At 44.1% G+C, this 20,765-nt stretch overlaps 3 protein-coding genes across 3 annotated transcripts in view; 1 reads left to right on the top strand and 2 right to left on the bottom strand.

Annotated features, from left to right (window-relative positions):
- The window catches only part of ppp2r5a (protein phosphatase 2, regulatory subunit B', alpha isoform), a 32,101-nt gene extending 27,875 nt beyond the window's left edge, over nucleotides 1-4,226 (bottom strand). Inside the window, exon 1 of the mRNA XM_062410881.1 lies at nucleotides 3,137-4,226. Coding sequence (XP_062266865.1) covers nucleotides 3,137-3,284 — 148 coding nt within the window. The 5' untranslated portion in view covers nucleotides 3,285-4,226. The remainder of the gene's footprint in view (nucleotides 1-3,136) is intronic.
- A 1,670-nt stretch (nucleotides 4,227-5,896) lies between these two features.
- dtl (denticleless E3 ubiquitin protein ligase homolog (Drosophila)) lies at nucleotides 5,897-12,532 on the bottom strand. Its single transcript, XM_062411476.1, has 15 exons — nucleotides 12,309-12,532; nucleotides 11,164-11,301; nucleotides 10,983-11,075; nucleotides 10,844-10,905; nucleotides 10,541-10,661; nucleotides 10,140-10,205; nucleotides 9,890-10,005; nucleotides 9,710-9,783; nucleotides 9,507-9,613; nucleotides 9,310-9,414; nucleotides 8,553-8,665; nucleotides 8,381-8,470; nucleotides 8,100-8,223; nucleotides 7,221-7,864; nucleotides 5,897-6,672 (listed from the first exon to the last, which is right to left on the bottom strand). Exons 1-15 carry the CDS (start codon nucleotides 12,358-12,360, stop codon nucleotides 6,607-6,609), a joined length of 1,971 nt encoding a protein of 656 aa, XP_062267460.1. The 5' UTR covers nucleotides 12,361-12,532; the 3' UTR covers nucleotides 5,897-6,606.
- Nucleotides 12,533-13,239: 707 nt separating this feature from the next.
- Nucleotides 13,240-20,467, top strand: ints7 (integrator complex subunit 7). The gene is made up of 20 exons (XM_062411998.1): nucleotides 13,240-13,421; nucleotides 13,543-13,672; nucleotides 14,022-14,168; nucleotides 14,339-14,476; nucleotides 14,567-14,613; nucleotides 14,788-14,987; nucleotides 15,079-15,201; nucleotides 15,292-15,409; nucleotides 15,799-15,933; nucleotides 16,048-16,145; nucleotides 16,271-16,510; nucleotides 16,653-16,790; nucleotides 16,897-17,103; nucleotides 17,312-17,506; nucleotides 17,594-17,697; nucleotides 17,794-17,862; nucleotides 18,252-18,384; nucleotides 18,700-18,798; nucleotides 19,746-19,931; nucleotides 20,056-20,467. Exons 1-20 carry the CDS (start codon nucleotides 13,328-13,330, stop codon nucleotides 20,368-20,370), a joined length of 2,916 nt encoding a protein of 971 aa, XP_062267982.1. The 5' UTR covers nucleotides 13,240-13,327; the 3' UTR covers nucleotides 20,371-20,467.
- Nucleotides 20,468-20,765: the final 298 nt, after the last annotated feature.

Genomic DNA, 20,765 nt, shown 5'->3' on the forward strand with positions numbered 1-20,765 from the left:
CGTGACTTTTAAAAATACACCACTTTATATCATGCACGAAAGGCACTAAAGTTGCCAAAATAAAAGGAAAGTTTGGCCTTTATCATGTCATGATAAATGAAAACGGTTCATGCATTGATTTAAAAACATTAAAAAGTCCTACAATAGATAGGTGAGTGAACCTTAAATCAAAACTGTTTTGAAAAGTAAAGTACATTAGAGTTATAGATCTCAGCGGATAACTCGCAATAATAATAGACTCACAATATTCTATACACAAAATCAATACATACAACAGCAACAATAATCCTATTTTAGCTTTAGCATAGATAGAGATTCTAACTTTTAGTACATTGATTTTGCGTCTGATTTAACAGGAGGTTACAATGCGTTTCACCCTTGTTGCCAGTGTGTGAGATAGAAAGACAAAGATTGATCAATGAGCTGCTCATTGCTCTACAATGAAGCAACGGCACAAAACATTAGATACAAGATCTGTTCATATTTATGAGAAGTGAAAAACTCTTGACAGTTCATTGCGAGATTGTGGCAGGAAATATTACATGGTGGTGAGTCTCCACAGTCTACTAGGTATTTAATGGAAAACATTGTGGTTGTATACGGTCGTTAAAAGCCTTTTCATACGCGACAATATAAATACTTGAATTATAATCAAAGAATCCATCCACTTACGATAACACACTGATTAAAGCATAATCAGAAATACAAAGCTCTCAAAGACAAATCAATGTACCTCACTATTTCACACCAGCCATCTCAAATTCCTGCTGGAAGAATATGTGCCTTGTTTGTACAATGTGCTCTCCGTCTCTGTTTTACAAGACTAACAATAATATATGAAATGGCTAGACTTTCGTACTCTAAAAACAGTTAATACAAATAATATTTGAAAGATTTTGCTTTCAACATTGGAGGAGTTGCATCATGTAGTAAAGTTTCACATACTAGACCAGGCAGGTTTCTTACTTAAGCCTCGCTATTCTCTGTAACATCAACACAACTGAAAAGTTGTTGAGACATGCCTAGTTTAAAAGCAAATATCAAACATAAGTCCAGTCATTAAATAGAATATTGACATTCACTTGATTAAGATCCATTTATTAGTCCTAAACACATGCACAGACATGCAAAGGCACACTCATGCAGGTAGGGAAATTTAATCTCTGCTTTTGACCCATCTGGTGCAGGACACACAGAGCAGTGAGCAACCATGTACGGCGCTCGGGGAGCAGAGGTTGGGGGAGTAAGGTGCCTTGCTCAGGGGCACTAGACAGGGTAGGGAGACTCTTGGATTTTTGGACAGATCAATCCAGGTTCGTCTTTTATTGTCTCTCCATGGAGTCGAACCAGAGACCTTCTCTGCCCATAGTCCAAGTTTCTACCACTAGACCACCGCCTCTCCTAATTTATATAGAACGAGGAATATTAATCATGATGAGGACAGTAATACCTTCATAGCAGATGAGTCAAAAAAATTGAACCAAAACTCCTATACAATACTTCTATTCCTCTGTATTAAGTTAATTTAACAAACAATGCGTGCTAGTTGCTGCACATCAGTGAAATAACTTGTTAAAACCTGTTTAAGTACACACTGGAAATGCATTGTTTTGAATTGAACTTAAATACACACAGTTGTAAGGAGGCTCAGCAGTTTCCCGTTTAACCACAGGCTACGGCAACACAATCGACATGTAACTGGTCAGGTAAGTGCTTCGATTTGTCATGTTAAAAAATGTGCAATGCATGTGCGCCTTCTTTTTTCCAATCCCCCATACTTGTGGCGCCCTTGCTTGGACCCCAGCCATTTTGAAGCTCATGATCTATGCAGGGTGTTCGAAGGTTCACACACATCCACTGTCATGGCTGATATTGACTGAGGCCTTTCTCCTTTTGGACAGACCAACACTAGACTTAACAAGTAGGGAACGTCCACCTTGATAAGGTCACATGCCTTACTTAACCCTACCGCCACTCCCCATGCCTATGCCTACAACAGAAAACTGCATCAAATGACAACAGACTTTCCAAACTTTATTACTGGTTGATGCATTTTCTTCTTCTACTACTGCAACGGCTTAATGCTTACTCATTCCAGTGACATAAGGATGGTCATGTGACTGCCAAAACTATGAAAACAAAAGCTAACTTTAATTAATAGCTCTAATTTCCTCAGTTGCAGCGATATTATACATCTCACAGGTACTTTTCAGTTTTATAAAATGTTGTGGTATATAACTGTGGCACTGTGAGTAAACTTAAGCATCAGGTCTTGGGTCAGGCAGCTTGTGACCAGCAACCTCGAAGTTCAAATTCCTATACTTGCTGGACTTAGTGAATGGGAATGAGGTAAGCCAGCTTTATGAGTCCTCGATGAGATGTTCTAGTGATTCTGCCCCTGGCACAGAACTCGAGCTCTACTTCAGCGTGTTTGCACTGGAAACAGTTTGCAACATCACACCATATAAACTTGTCAAGCTGCAGAGAGAAGATTACCAAGCCTTTCCTCAACTTGCTCAAGGTTGTCCTCTCTTTCAACAGCCTCTATACCAGCATATACACACAAGCGGCAATATGAGCAGTCACGGGAGCAGTGTTGTGTTGTACACATCGTGACTCCACACACCTCTTTGTGGAGACATTTTTAAATCAAGCCTGGAGATATAGTGCGGTCCAATAGTCTCTCCATTTCCCCCAATCCATTTGAATAGGAAAATGGTCTCAGTCTGATTGGGTTAAGAGGGGTTTATAGAAACCCTGTTAATCCATTCTCCCACATCTCTGCACTGATGGGCCTCTACGTGTCAGCCCCAAACTTAAACTGAATGCAAAAATAATGTCAATCTACTTTTGCACAGTATCGTGTCTGTTTAATGTAAATCCCTTAGAACCATTCCAACCTGATTGTGCAGAGGAAATTAGCAAGAAACCAAGAAGGGAAATGTTTCAAGGTGTGTCCAACTCTTGGATTCAGTGGCTGACTTGTTCACATTAGCGTGTGTGTGATATGCGCACAACATTTGCAAAATTGCTTGCACGTGTTGAACATTATTGTTGATGATGATGATCCAGCGGAACACACACACATGCACAACACAACAACACAAAGACCCCCCCCCCCATCCTCTGACCGTACCTTTCAGCTGCGGCAGCGGGGAGAGCTCGACCGGGGCGCTCTGGGTGCGGTACTGAGACGAGCCCTGGGACTTCCTCTGCTTCTGGGCCTTCCTCACGGACTTTCGCGTGAACCCGTCCACCTTCTCGGATGCAGAGATGGCCGACATTTTGACGCATGCAACCGACGAGCTGCTTCAGATGAGCTATTGTATCCCCTGGGTCAAACTGGAGAGGGTTTCCTCTTCGTTCACATCAGCACGCGCACGCACACACACGCACAAAAAAAAAGAAAATGGGGAGCAGAATGCACGACTTTAAGCTCGTCTCCTTTTCCAGGTTATTAAGTACGATCCAGCAGGTTAGCTCGGGTTAAAGATGATTGAGTGCCTCCTCGAGCTGCGTTATTTGAGGGTAACGAGTCTTCTGAAACACGGGGGACGATCCTCGGAACACGAATGAAAACGACAAACAACTCCTCGGTACGAACGACACAATACCGCTACACTTCAAACGACTGCTGGCCCTGGATGATGCATCGTTTTGACAAATTGTCCGCCTGTGGCAAAACGCACGCAAGGCATTGTCGTGGAAAGTTATCCGAATGAGCAGCGAGGCAAAGGGCAAACGCAAAGTATCGTGCTGCAAGCTAGCACCTAGCTAAAAAACGAGCTAATGCTAATGTACGCCACTACGACAACAGTTTGCTGTCGAGCGAAAGGGGGGGCAAGTTAGGAGAGGAAAAACAGTCCCGGTGCATTCAGGTAATTCTCCGTCAAAAGAAAAGGCCTTCGAGCCGTGTGGGGGGGTTTTAATCCGTGTCCGACTTCCGCTGGGTGTTTTCAGCAGATCGATGAAGTTCAATCTCGCTTCAACGGCTTAGCTTCCTTTAGCATTCAAAAGTTAGCAACTTAGCCGCGGCCACACGCGGGTCTGCTCGCTGCGCTACAGCTGCCGTCGGTCCCGCAGCCTCTTACAAACCAAAGGTCGATCTTAGATATAACACGTTAGCAGCCGTGGGGCCGAGAGTTCAGCCATTAAACACCTCCAGCTCCTCCGCTCCGCCGCCGTCTGCCCTGAACACCACTGTGCGCTGCAGGAGCACTGACAGGCCTGCGTCATGGACTGACAGCCGCGGCGGGCCAATCACGCGACGAGAATCAGGAGCTGGAAACTTTTCCGGCCAATCGACGGGGGGAGGAGAGGGCGGGCTCCTGAACACGTGACGCGTGAAAACAAACGCTCGACGTTGAGGAATGGCAGCTGGGGGAGAGAGGAAAGTTCGTGCGGTACAAAGTACTTCTAAATCTGCAGCGTCGAAACCTGTTTTACTACAGAAACGTAGTATCTGTCAATACTTTATCCGTCAGTACATCTCATTGAAGAGCAAGGAGGTGCGTCTCTCCTGCAGGGCCGGACTCCTGCACCCAGGGGCCCTTAGCACGATAAGACTGGGGGCCCTGCTTTTCAATCTAATCCATTCGAAGGCTCTCCTATCAAGTAGTTATCTTTAAGCAGTGATTTTCAAACTGTGTCTGCTCGAGTCACGCTGAAGGGCCGAGAGATCTGTATTCTAATTCATGCAAAACCCTTGTTTTCAGCCATTTTCACCTGAGGTTCTCTCCTTCAAACTGGCTGTCAATCAAAGCGCTGATGTGTCACCCCTTATAATTCCCACCATCTGAGAACAGTGCCAACTCTTAGGATAAAGAGTTTACCTCTGTATTGAGAAATAAGTGCATCAAATAACATTTCTAATGAACAAGAATAACCAACTATACGTTGGGAGCCACTGACCCGAAGTATAAGAATCACATCAAGCATGAGTTCAATTGGTGTTAAACGTTTTTTTAAATGTTTTTATTTTTTGCCTTGTTGCACACACAGGTAATGTGGATTATCACAGAAGAGGGCCAGCATCTGTTTTGGAATGTATCTGTATAAAAACTCCAACGTGCTGCAAAGCGCATGTTAAATTTTGCCATGCATGAGGCACACTATAAAAGGCTTTTTCCACAGAATGAGATCCTTGGTTCATTTTCTTCTTTTTTCGGTGTATTACGCTTTATTTTCACTATAAAAAGGCCTCACTGACAGGACTGGCAGGATTCTGGCACACACACACCCCATTGAAGCTTTTGTTGCTAGACATACTGCATCTGGTGAAAATTACATTTATTGACAATCATTTTCACAGTTCAACCTGAAAATGTTCACTTACTGAGGGAGGGGGCCCTGCCTGAGAACTACAGGCTGCATTACAAATGTAAATATCATTGTTGCCAGTTTGGGATCAAACAAATATTATTCTTCACAATTGTCTCAACATAAATAAAAGAGCAGTAGCAAAGCCTAATTTGGTGAATGAGGTTTGTTTTTGGGGGCCCCCTGGTGGCTCACAGGGAGGGCTGGCTCTTCCCTCAGGGATGTTATCCTGCATGTAAGTGAACCCAAGCCCTGTCTCCCAATCAGCCGGTCAATATCAGATATAATTCCAATCATGCATGTCTCATGTAACCTCAACTGTAGGTAAAAAAGTAGAATTCAAGTTCTGGGACGGGGGATGGTTTTATATATATATATATTCTAACTTTAAGCAGATATAAGTAGAAACATTAATTATGCTAGTCAGAGGTTGTGAGCTGCTTGACAGGACATAACATCTGAGTCATTTCAATCCAACTGCAGATTTTCTTCATCTAATGTCTTCTTCTATTTTAAATACTTAATAAATTTGACTGTAGGGGTCAAAGTGTTCAAATAAAACAGAACAAACACCACAGAAACTGACTTTCATTTAATAAAGGTCAGACCAAAGCAAGCTTATGTTAATTAAATACAAACGGACCATGCAACAATCATTGGTTATTTTGTACATATAAACAACTTGAGCATTTTCTCAAATAAAAAGAAGAAAATCAAAATCAACCGATTTTTATATGCGCAACACTGATGTGACAAAATCTAGAGCTGAAAATATAAATGTCAGGCTGTTACAGAGCTGATCTGTGACCAGCTTACACTCAGTGAAGTTCATAAAAGGGCTCAAGGCTGTCAAGCTAAATATTTTGTACTTTTTTAGCAGAATTTAAAATATCTACACTTGGACAACTCTCTGCTTGAAGATTAATACCTTGTTAACCTCCTGAACACCTTGATGAAACGTGGAGTCGTGTATTAAATGGTGCATCGTCTCGTAGTTTTCAGGTTTGAGTAAAGTGAAAGATTAACTCGGAAATGAGACCTGATTTCAAACCAGAGTCTCTCAGCACAGCACCAGAACATTTGTGTAGGAGGCAAATGCCAATACCTAAAAAAACGGCCTCTGTGGATGTGAAACTGCTGCAACAAATGTTCGGTTTCTGTCGGGATCATGTGCTAATGTAAGTCATGTGTTCTCAGAGGCTTTACCATCACATATAAAAGATATACTCCAAAATAAAAACATTGCATTCAAACAGAAGCCCAGAACATGTGAGCGGCTCTGGCAGGTCACTCCAGAGTCGGGCTCCTGAAGTAAGTGGAGATTTTCTTCATGCTTTGCGGCGAGCGACTCATCTGAAAGAGAAGAAACAGAAAACATCAACTGCTATGGTCATTTTTGAGGCTATTCAAAAACATGAATGCAAGTATGCGCAGTGATACAGAGGGACATTTTATTTTCCACAGGGAATAATGAATGGATCTTGATGAAAAAATGATCTGCCACATTTAGGGGACTGATTTGCTGCGTCTTGATTGAATTGAAGGGCACTGTTGAGCCATGGTGGAGGTATCTGCTCTACTGAGTGTCATTCTAGTTCTTATTCAGTGACTTTAAAGCCTGCATTTCTAGACTGGCGACATTCCAAGTAGCTGAAAGTGAAGGAAGGCGTTGATAACAGTGCCAAGCTGCAAGAGATAACATGTTTTTGTGTCTTCACTCTGACTTTCTCTACTGGTAAATAGGTGAAAAGAATCTCACTCCCTGAAAGAACAGGAAAAAAATACACTTGAAGGAAGCTTCATTTAAGATGCAAGAGAGAGAAAGACTAAGGAAACTGAGTTAATACACAAGTTAGGTTGTTAAAAGATATTTACGTCTGAAATCTGAATGTGGGACTAACCGGTGAAGCTGGTGTTTTCCCTTCCTGTTTCTTCGAGGCACTGGGACTTCTGGGACTACTCGGGCTTCCTTGACCTTTCCTCATCTTTTGTGCCATCGCAGACAGCCAGTCCATTCCTCTGGGAGAGTAATTCTCTTTTCCACTCTGTCTCGATGAGCTTTGCTTGTCCTCTGCGGGACAGTCTGTTTGTGACCTGCTCTCTTGAGCAGGACAGCAGATACCAGCCAGGGTCCGGCCTCTCTTGGGCGCAGGGTAAAGTTCAGTAACACAGTCACATTGTTCTGCGCCCTCACAGCCGGCAGACGCAATGGTCTCCAGCCGCCGTTTGGCCCGTCGCTCGATGGGAGAGGTGCTGCTCGCCGGACTCTGGGGACACGGGGTCAGAGCCCTGCGGAGAGGAGGGGTGGCCTGACCGGGAGACCCGCGGCTCGGAGATGATAACCACTGTTTGATAGAGGATGGCGTTCTCTGGCGAGCAGCAGCAGCCTTTGGATCCGGAGTCTGGACAGGTGAAGTGGTGCTGGAGGACAGAGGCAGGGCGGCTCCACTCGGAGCACAGGCAGCGAGCCGGGGCGACACGAGGCCTGGACGAATCTCTGTCCTCTGGCTTTTGGCGGGAGTCGTCTCAGCTCTGACTGAGGGCCCTTAACAAAAGAAAAAGGCCTTTTTAGTCTAGTGTGACACGTGAGGACTTTGACAGAAGAAAGCAAGGAGATTTATGAAGAAGCTCTTCCATATTTCACAAAGTCAGACAGCAGCACAGACATGGAATGAAACCAGAAATGTTGCTGTTAAGTTAAAGACCACATACAGTATATATGATTACATGGTAGTTGTCGGTCTTAACAAGGATTGAAGGATGGTAGTTGAAACACTAACTTGTTGGAGTTTTCCGACGTGCCCAGCCCACAAGGTTTGCTTCTCCCACTGAAGACTGCACCTCCTCTGTTTCCCGGTGAAGCCTCCAGATCCGAACAGTGTGGTCGTCCGAACAGGAAGCAATCTGCCAACAGAGCAGTGAGGATTACACAGAGACACAATCCAGTTTCCTGTCCTGAGACTCATTTGGAGGTTTTGCACAAAGGAAACAGGATGGCATTCATTAAACCAACATATGTGGTTATGACAGTGACAATGGTTATTTGAGTTTTCTGCTCTACCTTAGTGAAATCTGTGGGACACCACACGACTGAGGTCACTTCCTCACTGTGGCCTTGAAGGGTCATGGGAGGAAGTTCAGGCTCAGAAATCTGAGAGATAAAAACACGTGTCAGCCACACAAAACACTGAAAACATCATCACAAGGGTAAAATGAAGTGAGGACGACCTTACCTTCCAGATGTACGTGTGATTGTCACTTGAGCCGCTGGCCAAGAACTGGTCGTCTGGGCTGATAGTGGACTTGACATAAAATGAGGAATTCTGGTGGCCACTGAAAACTGCCACTGTGGAAGAAGAACAAGCAAAGATATTATAATATGAGATAATAATGATAAAGAACTCCAACACACACAGACATCACAACCTATAAATACTGCCGACGCTTGTTTAAAAAAAAAGAGTGGAAGTAACGTTACATAGACCAACATAAACGTGTTTAAGACCTAGCGCTTAATATTATAATGTATTGTTGCCCTTAAAAAAAAGATCAATGAATTTTGGATTTAAGATCCTGTGGAATTCCTTAATTCTAAGTAAAACCAAAAGGTTAAAATCTGAATACAGGAGCATAGATAAGTTACGATGACTATAAATTGGGTAAACTGATCTAGAACAGATGTGTTTTGCTTCAAGATGGCCGACTAGTCTGGAAGGTGTGAATATTGTTCAGCAGATTCAGTTCTAGTGAGCCACCTCCCAATCTCTCAGATCTTAAAACTCTGATTAAAGATATTATAATTAACATGCCATTTCTCTGACTGTCTACATCTCCTCTGTATCTGAGAGATTCTGCTCCTTGTGATAGTTAAACCCTAGGACATTAGTCTTGCAGTCCCATCTAGTGGTCTGCAATGGTACTATGTCAGTGATAAACAGGAAAAGACCTATTTTGGCACAAGTGAACCCTATGACTCAAGCCCTTGATTACCTGGATTTGTCTTTATTCCATTGAGGTTGAACATGTAGATATTGTCATCAGTGCAGTTACACATCACATTGGATCCTGTGGAGTCCAGAACAAGTCCGGAATAACCTGCAACACACACACACAAAAATATTCAGCTCATTTGTTTTACTGCATCTAGCTCCGTGTAAACCTGAAATCCAGTGTGGCAGGAAACTAACCGAGGCGCATGCGCATGCAGGAACCCGGGTACGGGTACGTCTGCAGTGGAGTCGGATCCTGACGGTGAGCAGTGTAGTTCTTTCTCAGATCCCATTGCTTGATCACTCTGGATGGGTGGCATTCAAATATAAAAATTTAACATGACCAAACTAATGTTCACACCGATGTTCTGCACGTTTAATAATGAACAGTGGTTTCTTACCCATCGACGGCCCCAGAGGAGATGAGCGTGTGCTGATCCCGAAACAAAACCACTGTGACACTCTGCTGGGTGTCCTGCAGGAAATGAAACAACATTGAGGATCAGCGTTGCCTCTCCAGCTTCCTGCTCTCTATTTTACTTCAATTAAACAAGCAGGGTCCATTATAAAAAGAAACTCACCACACTGGGAGCCATGCCCCGAGTGCTGCTACGTCTCTTCTTTATTTTCAAGGGGGCGTTGGTCTCTGCTTTGTTGTGAGCGCCACTGATCTGTTTCACCTGTCTGTAGAAACCATCTGAGGGGAGGACGCAATGTGATCAAAAACAAAATAATCTATTATTACAAAACAAGATCAGGTGGGGCAAAAATATACACATCATTGAATATCAAAAGGAAATCTTCTTAACTGAAATCAAACAAATGAAATACCTTTTTTGCTGCACCTCGTGTCCCAGACCATAATATTTCCATCTCTGGCTCCAGTGCAGAACACAGCTGTTGAAAAGCGAACAAAGAAAAAAAATATTAATGTGACAGATATGACATTTAAATGAAAATTCTCACTCAAGTTAATACAAAAGTTGATTTACTTCCATTTAAAACCAAAACCTAATGTAATCTACATTCCTGCATGTTCTTGCTGATTATTTGGGGAACGTAAGCATAATAATATCAATAATCACCAGGTTACCATAGCTCTAGACACCTAGACTCAATAAACTTGACTATGTCATCTAGAAACAATAAAATCCATGTTTTCCTGTGAATTCTACGAGATGACAGGGAGCATTTATTCCCTCAGGTAACGTGTCAGAACTCTTCACACGTACATTTCTCCTGAGGTGCGAATGCAACAGACTTGAGGCTGCAGAGGTGACCCTTGAAGCTGCCCAACATGTCCCCCGACTTCACGTCCCACAACCGGGCCATTTGATCTCCTGCAGCCGTCACCTGAGGAGGGGTGAAGAGTTTAAATTGTGCAGAAAGAAAAACAAATACAGAGAATAATATTAAATCAACAAACATTATAAGAAATAACCTAATAAATGTATAAAAAAGGAGTATTTAAATGACATTAGTTAAAATGTCACTTGTTTAACCTGAATTACAGAGGAGTGATGATTCATACTCACTAGCTGAGGCTCCCCCGGTACCCAGGCAATGTCAAAGACAGCGTTCTCATGAGCCAGCCATTCTGCAAAAGTTCACATACCATCAGTCTGGGACATTTCCTGATGAGTAAACTGCGAACAAACGAGTCTCTACACGTACCTTTGAGAAGAGGGTTTTCTCTGCTCTCCGTGTTGTAGATCCTCACGATGCCTTCCTCGTTGGCTGCAGCGAGGATGTTCTGCTGCGCCCCGGCTGAACAAACGTCAAAAGAGCAAGTTTAATGACAACAGCCACAAAACTCTGATGTGTCTTGTTTTATGGGAAAATGCAAGGGAGTTACCAGAGGAGAAGGCTAATCCGAACGGGGGCACGGAGTCCCCCAGGTTTCCATAGGAGATGTGTTCGTCATGTCGGACGCACTTGAAGCCCTGAAGCAGAGAGCTCAGGGGGAGCCGGGGCCAAGGATCTGCAGGGACGGCTGGAGAGAAGCAAGCTTTCAGTCAGATGTATAACAGAGATAACATAACATCTGTTCTGCTTTATCAGTCTAATTACATCTTCACAGTACACATTATGACTTCATGCTCTGCAGGTAAGGATCTCCACATCTGGATTCCTAATGTGCGGAAGTTCTCCTGTTCAAGGGAGGCTTTCTGAATGTACACATCGGTTTTTAGTTTTCAGCTATACTGCAACTGAATTAATGAGCAACCATTTCAAATCATCAATTAATCACTATAGTTGTTTCTAACTTGATATCGGTATCAGCATTTACGTTTGCTATAGTTCTATACATTTTGTTTATGGTTTAACTGTAAACTATCAAACCTCAATTAGATATAGTTGTCATAAAGGTTGGATAAAGAAACCTTAGGAATTATTGCCAATCTTTAAAACAAATGTAAATCAACCAATATATTGGCAGGCTGAGCTTTACTTCCTAATATGTGGATTTGCATCTGCCCCCCCAACAGCCTCTCTTTCTAACCATAATGGAAAATACTGGCTGGTCACAGGTTTCTTAAAGCTCTGTCAAGCTGGTTGAGCATTTGTGGGTTTTGTAGGACATAACCAGGCTTCACAGGAAGTAACTTTGAACTTTTAAAACAGGCTATTTTCTAACATATTGACTAGAAATGCAAGTTATGTCATCATGCCACACCTCAACCTACTGAAGCAGAAACTATATGAGGTTTCACAGTGTGACCTCAGAAGCAGCTGATTTAAACACTAATATTAAAAAGTTGAATTATATAATCAAAGCTTAAGATATCCAGGACATGAGGTAAAAAGTGTTTGTCTTCTGCACAGTTCACTTCAAACCTCCTCCACAAGTATAACACGAGGATCTAAAGTGGCACATGCATGAGAAAAATGCATGTGACGGTGGAACAGACAGATCTACATTGAATGACATGTTAACGTAAGCTAACGGTGGCTGTAGCTGAGTCCAACTCACAATAACACACACACTTCTAATCTCACCGTTCTGCCTTCGTCTGCCGACTCCTCTGTCAACGATCGAGCGGAAAAGCATCGCTGCGCTGCTCGAGCACACGATCAGAAGTTAGTGTTTCAGGTTTGGAGAACTCGTCCGGCGTCTTTATTCCGCCTTGTGGCTGCTGGTCCGGTTTCCCGCGAACGGATCGGGTGCAGGCAGAGATGAATCCCCCGCGAAACTCGCATCGCTCTCTGCCATTGGTGGAAACAGCCGCTTCCGCTGCACCGGCGCGTGCACATCCGCTTCCTTTGTGCCGCTGCTTTGTAAAGTTCAACATCCTCAGTAACGAAGCTCTTTCGAAGTAAAGAACCATCCCTGTAGAAATACCCAACTATTCATCTACATTAACTACTATTGGTTTGACCTATCTCCATTTTTATATATGTGCCTGTATCTTTTACTATAAATCTATATTTGATCTAGTCCTGCAAATCATGCTGTAACATGTTTCTTCTTCTTCTTCTTCTTCTTGTAAATATTTAGATCATCCAATAAAAGTTAAAGCGCACTAAATAAGTAATGTATTCCAAATAAATGTGATAAAATACTCGTATGTGTGTATATAATAGTGAAGGAACTCAGGATGACCTATGTCAGTGACTTTATATCAATGGATTATTGTCACTAATAAATGAACATTCAAGTGGCACTGTATGTTTTATTTGAATGATATAGATATAATTTTAACTGCATTATTTACTTTTTGGTAGTTTTATTTATCTAACAAAAAATATTTGTTTTAATTTTTTGTGTATGAAATAAAAAAGATAAATAATTAATGGCAACAGAAATTAAAGCAATGGAGTAAAGAGGAAAATGTAAAAATGCTCTGACGTTAAAGGAAATAACCAAAGACATGAGCTTCAACGGCGCTTTACTGTGAAAACAATAACTGGACCGGAAGTAATAGCTGTAACATCAACGTGTGTCTCTCTCTCTGCCGGACACTGATCTCCATGGAAGCAGCCATACTTGGATTTATATGTGATAAACCTCATTAGCGATGTCACTTTCCACCGCTCGCTCGTTCCTGTCCGAGGCCTGCTATGGCGAACAGGAGCTGGACGCTAACTCCGCTCTCATGGAGCTGGACAAAGGTAGTTAGCCTGCATGCTAACGGGCTAGCACCCGGCTCTGTGTGCTGTGTTGTGTGTCTCCCCCCACGAGAGGCGTCTGTGTTGTGCACTGCCCCGGTGACATGTCTGCTTCTGCCCCCAGGTCTGCGGTCAGGGAAGCTGGGGGAGCAGTGCGAGGCCGTGGTCCTCTTCCCCAAACTCTTCCAGAAGTATCCGTTCCCCATCCTCATCAACTCCGCCTTCCTCAAGCTGGCAGACATCTTCAGACTCGGGTATGGACACTTCTCAGACTGATGCTGGATCAGAGAGGGAGAGGTTCATTACTTCCTCAGTCAAGTTTGTTATTAGTTTAAACTCAAAGCATCTTTAGATTAGAACACGTCTCTTCAGACATTAACATTGTTTGTTTTTGTAAAATAAAAGTCTCATTATGACAAGCATAGACACATACAGATACATTTGTGAAAGACTTACACCGGCTTATCGGTATTATCTGCCAACCGATTTATCAGTCAGGCTCAGATTCTTTATAATAAGTGCATTAACAGTAAGTAATCGTTTATTTCATTTGACAGCTTTTACTGTGACACAAACATGTTTGGTGGTCTCCTCTGATTTCAGGAACAACTTCCTGCGCCTGTGTGTCCTGAAGGTAACGCAGCAGAGTGAGAAACACTTGGAGAAGATCCTCAATGTGGACGAATTTGTTAAAAGGGTGTTTTCCGTCATCCACAGCAATGACCCCGTGGCCAGAGCCATCACGCTGAGGTAATGAAAACATTGCACATGCGGCTGGTTTGCACAGGATTCCTATCACGGTGCATATACCACTTTACAACCCCACAATACATGTGTGGTAACATGTTTGCCAACCTCCCGTGTCTTTTTCCAGTTGTGTGAGACTCAAAACAATGTCCCCTTTTCCCGGTCTTGTTTAGGATGCTTGGTAGTTTGGCCTCCATCATCCCTGAGAGGAAGAACGCCCACCACAGTATTCGCCAGAGTCTGGACTCTCATGACAACGTAGAGGTGGAGGCGGCCATATACGCTGCTGCAAGCTTCTCTGCACAGTCAAAGTAAGGAGAGTCATTACCTGAGCTGAACTGGAGTTGACATTTTGGATCGCATGAATAGGATGTTTATTTAATGCTGTTTCAAATTTTCAGAGACTTTGCAGCTGGGATCTGCAACAAAGTCAGTGAGATGATTCAAGGTAAAGTCTTTTGGGAAAGCACTTGCAGACAAGCTTTGGATTTAGATTTTCCAAACAAATATTCAGCATTTAAATAAAACACTTAAAAACAAGTGACAGTAGAAAGTTGTTGTTTCGTTCACGTTGTCCTTTTCCAGACGTTTCATTCCTCTTCCATCTGCACCTTCACCCCAGGTTTGGACACTCCAGTGGAGCTGAAGCTGAAGCTGATTCCGATGCTGCAGCACATGCACCATGATGCCAGCCTGGCGTCCAGCAGCAGAGAGCTGCTGCAGCACCTGGTCAACTCGTATCCCTCCACCCCCATGGTCATCGTCACCCTGCACACCTTCACCCAGCTGGCTGCCTTCTCCCTCTTTGATATCCCTAAGCAGGTACTGACCATGAGAGAAGCTCTACCATACTGTACCCACGATAACATTTAGTCATGACGTATTTAAAATCGTCTTTTTTGTTTCCACATAGTTGCAGCTCCTCCTACAGTACCTGAGAGACGACCCGAGAAAAGCTGTGAAGAGACTCGCGATCAACGATCTAAAGCTTTTGGCTAAGAAGGCTCCTCATCTTTGGATCAGAGAAAACACTCAGGTCGATTTTCAGTTGTTAAAAGTGTACCACAGCCATATCTTCATGTTGGTTTGAAGCCAGTAGTTAATATGAATGTGTTTACACCTCCAGACTCTGTGCGAGTGCGCCCTGACGAGCCCTTACGACAGCTTGAAGCTGGGGATGTTGTCTGTTCTCTCCACCCTCTCTGGAACCATCGCAATCAAGCAGTACTTCAGTAACCTGACGGGTAATGTTGATTTTAATCATCGACTGTAATTAAAGATGGATGAGGTGTCTCCACTTCCTCCTGTTTACAAAAATTAAGCTATAATACCTTTGATACTGGTGAGGCCATCAGAAACATGAAACCCTTGAACAAACATCACTGTGATAAGAACTACCTTAAATGACAGAAACCATCTTTGAGATGTTTTAGTTTGATACTGGTCCCACCCACTCACATGGAGGAGGCTGGTTTTTATGACTTATACTGCGGGCAGCCAAGGATCCAGATGATTTGGGGATCAATCATGTTGATCATCTTCATATTTTAACAAAGCCATATATGTTGTCAATGTTACTCATTTCAGAAGTAGAGCCTCTCTAGACTGACGTGTTTTCCTTTCACACTCTCAGCTGGCTCTTCGGTTCTCCCATCGCTCACTGACCTGGTTAAACTGGCGCAAGAATGCTGTTACCACAGCAACCTGGCAGTGGCTGCTCACGGGGTCATTGTGCTTTCCAACATCTCCATCTCCTGTCCAGAGAAAGGTAAGTTAGAACAAGTGATGGTTTGGGATGAGTGTGATGCCCGGTGTTGAAAATGATTCACACCTCACATTGCTCTTGTGATTGACCGCCTCTGTGTGTCTCTCTCTCTCTAAGACATAGTGCAGCTGGAGCAGGACACCGTTTTGGGAGTGGAGTCTCTTCTGATGCTGTGCAGTCAGGACAGCAGCCCCAGTGCCCAGGCCACACTCAAAGTAAGACATGGGGCAGATTTTAAAATCCTCTTTAAAACTTACTTTCTTATTACAGAAAACTGAATAGACGTGCCAGGTGTCTTGGGACAAAACTTTACCTACTTACCTTTTTGTGTTGACCCTAGACGGCCCTCACCTCATTGGTCAAGATGCTGAAGAGTCGTCCCCATCTCAGCCAGTCGGCCGTGGAGTTTCTGCTTGGTCAGCTCCATTTATCCTGCGACTCCTCCCGCGTCCTCATGTGCCACGCTCTGGCGGCCATCGCCACCCACCTGCCGGTGCTGGGCGACGGCATGCTGGGAGATCTGGTGGACCTGTACAGAGTGGCCAGTCACTCCTCCACCGACAAGCAGCAAGAGCTTCTGGTGAGAGATTGAGTCTCACCAATTCCTCAGTGGACATTACATTCACTTCTGTCTCAATCAAATTATTGTGTCACTACCTTTTATATGTAATATCTGCAGTATTTGATTTGAACACTTGTCCCACTCGTTGTGTTTGCTGCAGGTGTCCTTGGCCACCGTGATTTTTGTTGCCAGCCAGTCGTCTTTATCAGCCGACGTGAAGACGGTCATCAAACAGCAGCTGGAGAATGTGGCTAATGGCTGGACGGTGTACCGCATCGCACGCCAAGCCTCACGCATGGTTAGCAAATCCTTCTTTCTTCTCCTCTTGAGATAAAAATGGTGTCACCGGGAGCAGCCCACCTCCGGAGACAGGATTATAAAATTCTTATCGCTGTTTTCCGCAGGGCTGCCATGAGTTCTCCAGCGAGCTGTACCAGAGTCTGCGGACCCGTGTGGCATCGGAGCACTTCTACTTTTGGCTGAACAGCCTGAAGGAGTTCTCGCAGGCCGAGCAGTGCCTGTGCCACGTGGAGGACGGCGACTACAGCGGAGCCATGACCGCCATCGCCGAGGCCCTGCGCTCCTACCAGAAGGGCATCGCCTCCCTCACAGTCAGTTCCCTACCAGACAACTGCTTGTCAAATCATTCCTGCAGATCTGCCTTCACTAATGACATGATGTCTAGAGCAGCCGATATTCAGTCTGAGAACTCCAACCTCTTGTACCTGACTTTATCTTGTTAGGTCATTTCAAAAAGACCCGTGTGACCCTTTAACCGTGGTGTCCATGTACATCTATCTAATTAATCCCTCCCTCCAGGCTGCCAGCACTCCGCTGAGCCCGCTCACATTCCAGTGTGAGTTCATTAAGCTGCGGATTGACACTCTGCAAGCCCTGTCGCAGCTCATCTGCACGTGCAACAGCCTGAAGACCAGCCCTCCTCCGGCCATCGCCACCACCATCGCTCAAACCTCAGGCAACGACCTGCAGCGCTGCGGCCGCATCTCCTTACAGGTGAGACGCTGAAGTCTGATCTGTGCTGCTCGGCCTTCCAGGGGGACCCAGTGTGGAACTCTCAAACTTGTTTTGTTGTGTTCTCAGATGAAAGTGTGCATGGACGAGTTCAGAAGTCTGGCAGCGCGCTATGCAGACTTACACCAGTCCTCCTTCGACGCAGACTACACCACGCTTCGCAATGTGGAGCTGTATCCTTAAACATGCCTCGGCCACTGTCACTGTCACGTTGAGTGTTTGACCCGTTTACTCTCCAGCCATTTGATTCTCTTTAACTTTCCACTCAGACAACAACAGAGCTGTTTGCTTGTTTCACATGTGATAGAAGCTTTGATTCTGGACCCACAGGCAGCCAGGTGAGTGTTGTTTGCAGAATGGGGCTTTGGGATTTGTGTATTACTTTAGGAAAGAAATCAAATTCAGCTATGATTCATTCTATTACCTACTAATATAAGGCCAAACTGCTATAGAGAGAACTTCCTTGTGTGTAATTTCCTTGTGTTAAAAAAGGTTTCACTTTCTTTAAGTGCATCAAACCACTTCCTATTTTCATCCATTTCTACTTTAATAACTAGTCAATTGTGTAGGATTCTTTCGGCCTTGGCGGAGGTGTGCACTCCACTGACTGCCATTTTAGGGTTTTACTGTTTTCACTGTACCATTGGATGTGAATACTTTCTGCTAGAGGTGCTTTGCTGTAGCACACGTCCCCTGAAGATCGTCTCTCTCTGCCTCCATCCCGTAGTTTTCAGGAGTACGGCACCCTGGGGTCCGTGCAGACAGAGAGCGAGTACGAGCGACGGATGATGTCGGTGTTCAACCACGTGCTGGAGGAAGTGGAGGGCCTCACAAAGAAACACCCTCCAGTGTCATACCTGGTAATAATACCTTTTATTATGGTATATTTAAAAATAAACATATAGGTAGTCTCCAGATATGTGACGTCTAAAGTCTGTACCAAATAGTCTGTTAACTAATTAACACGGTAGAAACTCATTGCTGTATATAAATATGTATGGAGCTGTGTCAATGTAATCTTTTATAATCTCATAAAATGTTGTAATGCGCTCCTCCTGAACATTTTTTTATCTCAGTGAGCAGGTTAAATTGATAAATTATTAAATTGGAATTAGGCTGCAATAAACTGCTTAATAATGTGCCAAATGTAAATGTTTTGTTTGTGTTATTTCCAGCACACAGGTTGTCTCTGTGATGCTGTCATAGGTCTGCTCAAGGTCCCACTGTCCTTCCAGAGGTACTTCTTCCAAAAGCTCCAGTCAACAAGCATTAAGGTACGATAACAGCTAACTAGCACTAGCACTCTTTAGAGCACCCGACTCCTCCAAAGCCAGACATCCCCTTTAGATTGAATCAAGTCCCACCAGATGCCCACACTCGTATACATCTGTCCCTCAAAGTCCCTTAGACCCATGAATTATTCTTTGAGAAATGATCCCGGGGCGGGGGCTTGGCCTAGGGGGTAGAGTGGGCACTCTCCAACATGAAGGTTGCCAGTTCAATCCGCACTCTTCCCCATCTGCATGCCAAAGTGTCCTTGGCAAGATACTGAACCCCTAAATGGCCCCTCATAAATGTTGAGTGTACCAAAAATGTAAGTCGCTTTGGACAAAAGCGTCAGCTAAATGACATGTAGTGTAGTGTAGTGTAGTGTAATCCCTGGGTCTGCGTCTTTGTCCGTATCTGTGCCAGAATGTAATGGGTTCTTCCTTGGCCCACGTCCCATCCTTCCACCAAGTGTCATGTAAATAGGTTCAGTAGTTTTTACATTATCCTACAGACTGTCAGACAAACAGCAATGAAAAGATAGGAAATTATAAAAGCATAATTGACATCATAATCCTTATCCTTAGGTTTAGTTTGGTTAGATATATATGTCCTCAGGACAAGATAAATGTACGGGATGCCTTGTATTGTTAATGTCAACAAAAGGAAGAATGACAGAATCAATCCCTAATTGCTCCGATTTTTTTTATTTGTAATTGTATAGATCAACCTTATGTCAAAATCCCTTTAACTCTCCCTTACGTTCATTTCTGTGTCAAGCATCAAGACAGGTTGACATGCAAGGACACAGACAAAGGCAGTACATGCTGTCTACAGTATTACAGTATCATTTTATAATGGCTGTGATAATGCAGACTTGTGGTTCAGTTGTAGCCACGTAAAGACATTCTCGATCTCTCTTGTGACTAATCTGGGTGTGTTTTTGTTTTTCCAGCTCGCTCTCTCTCCATCCCCTCGCACACCGACTGAACCGATCCCAGTGCAGAACAACCAGCAGCTGACTCTTAAAGTGGAGGGCGTAGTCCAGCACGGTTCCACTCCAGGACTCTTCAGGAAGATCCAGTCCGTCTGTCTCAACGTCACTTCAGTCCTCCAGAGCAAGACGGGCCCGGAGTACAAGGTGCACAGCAGCTTTTTACCTTCGTATTTGATTATAGATTGAATTTTTACTCGTTGAACTTTCGGTGGATCATGGCTGTGTTGCTGCTCAGCTTCCCTTGTTTTAATGTATTTTATCCTTTCAGATCGCACTTGACACTAAAACCAATGAGATCGAGCAGCGGGTAGAGCCGCACAATGACTACTTCAGCACCCAGTTCTTGCTGAATTTCTCCATCCTGGGCACCCACACTGTCACCGTGGAGGCGTCGGTGGTGGACGAGAGTGGCACCGAGTGGAAGACGGGGCCCAAGACAACGGTGTCGGTTAAATCCCTGGAGGATCCTTACTCCCAGCAGCTCCGCCACCTGCAGCAACAGCAGCAGCAGCAACAGCAGCCGCCGCCGCCGCCGATTGCACCCCCGCCTGCTCCTCAGAGGGCAGCGTACTCCCGCTTCTAGTGAACGTGCCCTTGGTGCTTTCTTTACGGTCAAACAGTTCTTGTGTGCAGAAACTCTTGTAAATATTTTTTGATTAATTAAAATTGAGTGAATTTTACTTCTGCTTATTGTGTGTAATCTTTCCAAACTGTGTAAAGCGCACAATAATGAAGTAATTTGGACAAGTCCACTCATTACGTTGTCCTTTGCCTCTGAAGGTGGAACTCAGCCAGCATAAAATGCTACGTTGCTTTTAATTCCCTCTCTGTATTTTTTAAATCCAATCATATCTCATGCATTCGGTGATCTACAAGACAATTAAGCGCTGGGTGTCCTTGGGGTTAGTGTTGTCATTTCTCCATAAAGTGTAATAACGTAAAGGGCCAAGGGGAGGCAGGCCACAGTCAGTGAGTGAA

This window comes from Platichthys flesus, chromosome 18 (genome assembly GCF_949316205.1).
Source record: "Platichthys flesus chromosome 18, fPlaFle2.1, whole genome shotgun sequence".
Lineage (NCBI taxonomy): Eukaryota > Metazoa > Chordata > Actinopteri > Pleuronectiformes > Pleuronectidae > Platichthys > Platichthys flesus.